General features: G+C 25.1%; 1 protein-coding gene across 1 annotated transcript; it reads left to right on the top strand.

Annotated features, from left to right (window-relative positions):
* The first annotated feature begins 283 nt into the window (after positions 1 to 283).
* Positions 284 to 8,496, top strand: LOC129966114 (eukaryotic peptide chain release factor subunit 1). Its single transcript, XM_056080494.1, has 11 exons — positions 284 to 814; positions 1,066 to 1,241; positions 2,527 to 2,666; positions 3,219 to 3,357; positions 3,749 to 3,939; positions 4,272 to 4,401; positions 4,667 to 4,822; positions 5,849 to 5,913; positions 6,607 to 6,679; positions 6,763 to 6,837; positions 7,977 to 8,496. The coding sequence occupies exons 1-11, from the start codon at positions 714 to 716 to the stop codon at positions 8,054 to 8,056; spliced, it is 1,326 nt and encodes a 441-aa protein (XP_055936469.1). The 5' UTR covers positions 284 to 713; the 3' UTR covers positions 8,057 to 8,496.
* Positions 8,497 to 8,791: the final 295 nt, after the last annotated feature.

Genomic DNA, 8,791 nt, shown 5'->3' with positions numbered 1-8,791 from the left:
AACAGAAGTCACACATGTGATTGAGTTTGGGTATAAGAAAAATGTGTGCAGCCCAAAATTAATTTATATTTCAGAAATACATAAAATGATGTAGAATGGTATCGAAAAATGCACTTTAAAAATTTTAAAGCATAAAATTTGACAATTTAAATATTTTAATCCGTATTTATTTAATAATTAATAATTTTCTACGTATTGCCACGCTGAGAATGTTTTTTGATATCTGCTACGTAATATCCTGATTTCAGTAGAAATGCGAACATTGCCAGATACATTTTCAAACTAAAGACGTCCATTTACTATGTAGACCGGCTGTTGTTTTGCTTCCTAACAAAGTGTTAATGTTTCTAAAGGCGTTTCCGTTGGATTTGTTGGATAGAAAAGACTTTTCTGTGATCAAACATTTATTTTTTAGGCTTGTGTGTGTTATTAATGTAAATTTTTTTCTGTCCGTTGGCTAGACTTTAAATGTTTGTTTATGCGCAAACTTTTCATATCTAAGCCTAACATACCTATTATTCAGCGTGCCAACGTGGTGTGACTTAAAACTTGTTAAACGTTGGAACTTTAATATCAAAATTTTTCTACTTACGATTGAATAATAGATATTCGATCAATTGAAAGATCCTGAATAAAACATCATTATTTTTCTTTTGTTCAAACTTCTGATTATTTTATACATTTAGTGAATTTTACGTCATAGCTCTTTCGCAATGTCGTCAACGGGCTATAATTTAGAAGAAAGTAGTGCAGATAGAAATGTGGAAATATGGAAGATAAAAAAACTAATCAAAAGTTTAGAAGCTGCCCGGGGGTAAGCTTTTGTTCCAAATATTTATTCTGTAGTAATCAATTTAAACTGAATGGAACAAGTTTTAAACTTTTTCCCTCATTTGTTTTACATGTAAAAACTACATAAAGATATTACCTAGATGTGCAGTATCCTCAATGTTTTAGAAAGTTTTTGTAATTTATACGGCATTAATTAAAAATGATTCTAATCCATATGTTTCAGTAGATAAGAGCGTGCGTGTTACTGACCTTGTCTCACTCTTTCTCTTACAGAAACGGGACAAGTATGATATCTTTAATTATTCCTCCTAAAGATCAAATTTCTAGAGTATCAAAAATGTTGGCTGATGAGTTTGGAACTGCATCTAACATAAAAAGTAGAGTGAATAGGTTATCTGTTTTGGGAGCTATCACATCTGTACAACATAGGTTAAAATTATATACTAAAGGTGAGTTATGTTCTGTAATATGTATTTAATAATTGTTATGTATAAGTCTTGGTTAAATAATTGTAATATATTTTTAAATAAACGTATTAGTGAAGAGCAATAAACAAGTGTTAAATTGAAAGGAAATTGTTTTTTGCTTTTAAAAAATTCTTCAATTTTCCTACTGATTAATTAATTGCTCCATATGGATTGGTTTTATATTTATATAAAAATTGCCTGCTCTTTTTTATTCACATATTTTTCATGTAGAACGGAAAGACATAAAAGCATGTGACCTATAAACTGTTGAGTGAAGTGATTCATAACAGCTGTTATGAAGTTTCATTTGCCCTTGTATAATTTGCCATCTGTGTAAAGTTGTGTCATTTAATGTACCATTAATTTGACAATCTAAAATTGCATTTACATGTTTGCTATGTTACATATAGTTTATTTCTGAGTAAAAGTTGAAAATAAATATTTTTGATGACTAATTTTTACTATGAAATTTATATTATTTGATTAATAAATAATGTTGAACTGATTATCTAGATAAATTATCATTGTCTTTTTGAATAAAAAAATCTTAGTTTCTTTTTAATTTATTTTTTCTTCTAATATTTAAAATAATAAGATCATAACAAATAGTGAATGCATAAAACTTTTAATTTGTGGAATTTAGAATGTCTTCATAATTCCTTTCTGTTCTTTCAAAAACAGTGGAATTCAAATGTAATTTTTTGCTTGTAGCAAGATATAAAAATTTTTAGAAATTATTCTTGATAGGTTTGGACAAAATTCAGTTTTCACCTTTGTGAATCTAACTGGTTATATATTTTAATAATGAATGAATAAACATTAATTTAGTTCATCAATATATATAATCATAATTTTAAAGAATTTGTAATTTAAAAAATTATCTAGTAATTATAAAGACCTTTTAAGTTCGTGACATTAATCAATTGAGTTCATTGCAGTGCTTCCTTTTGTTACATGTGTCCCAGCATGAACAGTATATTAGAACATAATGGTTTATTGAATACAAGCTATCTTGTTTCATTTTAAATTAATTGGTCATAAATTTTAACTTTAAAAAAAATTAAAATTTCAAAAAAGAAATTTTTGCTGCATTAATTACAAATTGCCAAACTATGTATTTAAATTTTTGCTGCATCATAGTATTTGCTAAGATAACTATTTTTTATAGAAATTGAGTAGTGGTACTTTTCATGATAAATCTGATTTTAGAGATTGAAAATTGGTTTGTATAGTTAAATATAGCTTAATACTTTTATATTTTTTACAGTACCACCAAATGGACTTGTTATTTATTGTGGAACAATTGTTACAGAAGAAGGTAAAGAAAAGAAAGTTAATATAGATTTTGAACCTTTTAAACCTATTAACACTTCTCTCTATCTCTGTGACAACAAATTCCATACAGAGGTAAGTAAATGTTTTTAATGAATTTTATATCTTTAGAACTTTTTTAAATTTTTCTATTACTGTAGTGTTAAATTATTCATATTTCGGTACTTTTCCGTTGGCCGGGCGTGAATTTGGCAAAATTCTACATTATTTGGTGATTTTATTTTATTTATTTATTTGCTTGCGCCCGGCTAACGGAAAATTACCCATATTTTTTAGATGTTTTTTGTCTTTCTATGGATTTTTTATCATATGCTGCTAAGCATTCTTGCATTTTGATAATTGTTAGTTGACAAATATATAAAAAAAAATTATAATAAAGTTGATTAAAGAGATCCACTACCATAAAATAATTATTAATGAAAACAATTGCATATTATTGAAAATATAATAATTTTTTTATAAAAGGATATTTTTGTTTTGAAAATTTTTGTAGATCACTCACCATTCTTATCATTTAAATACTTTTTCACTTAATAACCTTACCATTTTAACCATTCTTTTTTTTTTTTTAATTACAAAATTAGTCTTTGAATATCAATAACTTTCATAAATCTATTTGTGTTTTAGGCACTGTCTGCATTATTAGCGGATGATAATAAATTTGGATTCATTGTTATGGATGGTAATGGAGCTCTTTTTGGAACATTGCAAGGAAACACAAGAGAAGTTCTACATAAATTTACTGTTGATTTACCTAAAAAACATGGTAAGGTACATCGCTAAATTATGTTCAACTAAATAGTTTCTATGTTTGAAACATTAAATATATGAATTAAAGTATGGCCATTTAATTCTTATACTAATATTAATTATAATGGATTACTATGTAATTTGTTAAATTGCAGTATGAATTTTTGTTCATTTCATTCTTAAGGTTGTAGAATTTGCATCCAATTCTGTCATGATCATTTTTTATTTGAGAACATATTTGTGTTCTCTAAGAATTAGAGGGATTGAATTGTTTCTTAAAGATGATAAAATGATGGTCTATATTACTATGGTTAATATGTTGATGTTTATTTTTTAAAGGCGAGTTTTGTAATTTGTTTAAAATATTTCTAATTTTTGAGTGACTGAAATTGTGCTCTTCTTTACAGGACGTGGAGGTCAATCTGCCTTGCGTTTTGCACGTTTGCGTATGGAAAAAAGGCATAACTATGTGAGAAAAGTAGCAGAAGTAGCCACTCAACTGTTTATTACTAATGATAAGCCAAATATTGCAGGGCTTATTTTGGCTGGTTCTGCTGACTTTAAAACTGAACTTAGTCAGTCTGATATGTTTGATCCTGTAAGTTGGAATCATTTAATTTACTATAAAGTCATTCCTTAAGAAAGAACAAAGTATTTGTTAATAGTTAAATGGGGAATGAATCTTAATTCAGAAGACAAAATTGAAAAAAAATGTTTTTCCCCCTAATTTATTTTAAAATTTTGTTTCTCTCAGTAAAATTTATATTATGAAACTATCAAAGAACAATGTTTAATGTTGAGTATATGTTGTTGGTTTTTTTTTTTTTTTTTTTTTTTTCATTATCTTGGTTATTTATAATTTTATTGTAAATACTTTATTATTTGCATGTTTTGTTATTGAATTTCTACATGAAATTGTTTCTTTCTTAGAGGTTACAAGTTAAAGTTTTAAAATTGGTTGATGTGTCCTATGGAGGTGAAAATGGCTTTAATCAAGCAATAGAATTATCTGCTGAAGTGCTTTCCAATGTAAAATTTATTCAAGAAAAGAAATTAATAGGTAAAGATTGTTTTTTACGCATATGTTTTGTATTCTTGCCCTTTTCTCTACCATTAACCTTATAAAGAATTATATAGGTAGAATTTTTATCAGTTGTGCCTTTTATTTTATTTTTAAAAAATCATGCTGTGTTAAGATTTTAATTTAAAATATTACCATTAAGTGCCTTATTGATTGTTTACATCTTGTTAACCTGATTTCTTAATTATTCTCCTTGCAATATTTTTAGTTTGGTCTGTTATCAACCTTTTTTATTTCCTTACAGGAAGATATTTTGATGAAATTTCTCAAGACACTGGAAAATATTGTTTTGGTGTTGAAGATACTCTTAAAGCATTAGAAATGGGTTCTGTAGAAATTTTAATAGCTTGGGAAAATTTAGACATAGTGCGTTATGTACTAAAAAATCATGCTACAGATGGTAAGCAAATGTTCTATATTTTTATTAAAATAGGTCGGATTTGTCTTATAATAAATCCTATAGTCTTAACGATCTTGTATAAATTGTTTTACTTTTTAAATATTTAATTTTTAAATTATCAAATGTACGATGCAATAAATTGAAAATGTGATTTTCTTTTCACCCTTCTTTCTCGTACATATTAATGGTTAAAATAAGAAAGTACGAAACTCTTGAACCATCATGTAGCATTTATCTCCATTCTATTAAGACACTTACATAGACATAATACATTTCAGTTATTTTAAGTATCTAAATATAATTAAATGAGAAAAAAAATATTGAGTGTGAAAAGGAATTGTTTAATTTTTAACCTTTTTTAATAAACATGTATCAAATTTTCTTTTTTTGATAATGATTGTTATTATGTAATAATATTTGTTTTGCCAGTTTTCACTGTAAAATGTAGTAAGATCTTTAATATGGAATCCTGAAAAATAAATTTTTATTTACATAGATAATTTAAATGTTTCTGAGGAGAATTGAAATGAACTGGAGCAAAGCCCAGAATCTTTGTTAAATGTTGTCCTTGGTTGTATAATTTAAATATGAAACTGAATAATGTATTATCTCTGTCTATCTGATAATTTTATTAAACCAATAAAAAGAGATATGGTTGGAATTTTTAAAGATACTTTGGCTCTCAGCCTGCAATCGTCTGCACTAATAAATATTTAAATTTGTCAGATGAATCATTTTAACTTATTAATTAGAATAGAAAAAGAAATTATGAACAAAAATTGAATAGTTTATTTTTAAAAGAGCAAAATTACGTCATTGATGAATTTTGTGTTCACTTGGATATAATCAAATTAATCATCAAGAAACATCTTTACACAATTTTCTACCCAATGTATAAAGCATATGTTGACAAAAAATTTTTAATTATGATAGCATGTTTTAATTGTGAAATGTAAATTTTTTGAAATTTACTTGATTTATATGGGAAAGATTTCCAAAGTAATTGATTGTGACTTTCTTTTACAGAAGAAAAAGTTTTACATTTAACTCCTGAACAAGAAAAAGACAAAACTCATTTTACAGATAGGGAGGTAATAATTTTATTCTAATTGAAATAATGTATTCTTTTTGAAGTGAATGTGATTATATATTTAATAAAAAAAAACTGGAATTTTTATTTTTGATTCTTATTTATTGCTAGTTTAATTACTAAATGTAATCAAGCAATTTGATTAAAATTTCCATTTATACTACAAGATATTTAGCTCTTGTTAATGATCATTTGGCATATGATGTGTGTAGCATAAATTAAGCACTAATTTCATTTATCAAATTTTGAACAATTCATAAATTGTTTTATACAATTTTATTTATTTGTAATTAAGTGTAGATTTCTGTAAATATTTACTTGAATTTTCTTTTTCTCCAATGCCATCAATGTCTTTAAAAGAATTTGAATCCAAATATGTTTTGAAATATAATAAAAATTCAATTATAACAAAAATAAATTTCATTAAATGTATTTTAAGTTTCAACTTATTTTTCTGAGTAAAAATAATCTTTGATATTTTATTAATACTATTGAAGGATTTTAAAATTCAAATGTCTAATATTTATAAGCATAACTCAAACAATGATACATCCCATTTATGTGTGTGCATATTTGGAGTGATTCTACAAATATATTAATTTGCTTTATAGAAGTTTATTTTATAACTAAATTATTGATTATATGTTAATTATTATATATTTCTTTATTGTTAATTGTGTTTCTTTACTTATAGACTGGAGTAGAGTTAGAACTTGTTGATTCTGTGCCTCTTTTAGAATGGTTAGCCAATAATTACAAAAGCTTTGGTAAGTATCATATATTTTCATACAGAAAATAAAGATTATTAGTATAACTACATAAAACTTAATTTATTATTTTTTTTTCCTAGGTGCAACTCTGGAAATCATTACTGATAGATCTCAAGAAGGATCCCAATTTGTTAAAGGTTTTGGTGGTATTGGTGGTAAGTATAAAAATAATCAAAATTTACTTCTTTCCTTGTAGTAATTTTAAAGTTATTTTGTACCTGAATTAAATTCACAATTTTAGAGTATAATATTAAGAATACATATAAATTAAACTCTGAAGGGTGTGAAATAAATAGTTATTTTATTAATGGTTGAAACTGGATATCTACAAGTGTGTAATATCAAGGAAATCATCATTCATTCAGGATTTTTATTTGTCTTTTAGATTTCTAATTCTTGAAGCTATTTAAGACTAAATGTATGTTAATGTGATTGACATTAAGTAATGTTAGCTACTTTGAATGCATAAATTAAAAATTGTTTTAATAAAGAATTCTTTAGTAAATTTTTTCTTTTTCTTAGGCATCTGAAAATTTCCTTACATTTTAATAAGTGTCCTTGATTTCTAAATGTTTTTGAAATATATGTAAATGTTTTTATAGATTACTTTTTAAAGCACCAGTAGACAAAAGTTGCTTTTTTCAGCTAATTAAATAACTTCTAATTATTTTATTCAAATTCAATCCTTATAATTTTAAAGTATTTGCTTTTAAAAAATGCTTTGCTTATAAAAATTTAAGATAAAATATTCAGGAATATTTTATTGAATTACTTTAAAAAAACTAATAGATGATTACTAAATAGGTGGCAGTTGAATCTGCATATCTTTTGTAGGATTTAAGGTAACATATACTTTTCAAAGAAAATCTAATATAGTAAACAATGTAACGAATTCTTGTAACAAATGAATATTAATTATTAATATGAGTTATTTCACAATTTACTGTGAATTAACTCAGATGAATTATGATAAATAAGTCTTCTCTTGATAATATGGAATACTTTATTTGACAATTCGTAATGTATGCTGAGAATGTAAAAATAAGTTTTTTCTATCTTTTCTGTATATTATGTTTAAGTAAAATTTCCATTGGGAAAATATTATTATTATTTTTTTTTTTTTTTTTTTTTTGTTATTAAAAGTTAATTTAATAAACTGTTTTTCTATTATTAAATTATATATAAACAAAGTTACGGACCTATATTTAACAGTTTTTATTTCATGGCAAATATAACATGCTTTATATAAATGTATCTTACTATTGTATAATTCTTTTTAAAAATTTTCTTTCAGGTATTTTACGATACAGAGTAGACTTCCAGAGTCTTGAAGTTACAGATGGTTTAGATGACTTTGACCTAGATGATTTGTAAATTTTTTTAAAACTTGATGCTAAGATACTGCATCATGCATCACTTATGTGCTCTTTTCAACTTAACTTCATATCTGAATATGTTGAAAAGATAACTTTGACCAACTTTTTGTACAGGAACTTTAAACAAAAAATAGAAAAAGACTTTAAAAATTTGGTTTGGCTTTGGCATATTCAAAAATTCATTATATTGTGGTTTTATTATTGGGATTTGGGATGTAAAAATTTAATCCATTAATTAGTGAGACACTCGAAATATATGCCAACTATTTGCATTTTGAAAGAATGATTTGTGCATAGTTAAGCATTGTTTGTAAGCCACAGTGGCTTTGTGCCTGATTTGCTTATCAGAATAAGCTGGTGAAAGACTGGCATACAACAGCTGAGCTCAATTACAATGAAAACAATAAATGATGCAAGTTTGGCCTTGCATCAAGCTGATTTTTTGCCCTGTTTATTTTATACTATTTGTATTTCACTGATGTGAAAGAAATTTTACTTTTTCATATTTTGTAATAAAAAACTTTTTCACACTTTATAACCATGTACTTTACCATATATATACATTCTTCACATTCCCCCCCTTCTGTTTCATATTAAAATTTTCCTCGTTTAATTATTTCTTTTTCTGTAACTTTGTTTTCTGTTCGATTTAAATATTTTCTGAAACCATTATGTAAATGAAAATGAGTTGATACTTTCAACAAAACAATTATGAAAATACGATACTTTCCAT

The sequence above is a fragment of the Argiope bruennichi genome, chromosome 4 (assembly GCF_947563725.1).
Source record: "Argiope bruennichi chromosome 4, qqArgBrue1.1, whole genome shotgun sequence".
NCBI lineage: Eukaryota > Metazoa > Arthropoda > Arachnida > Araneae > Araneidae > Argiope > Argiope bruennichi.
The sequence above is the reverse complement of the archived record's forward strand: the minus strand, read 5'-3'. Positions and strand labels throughout refer to the sequence as shown.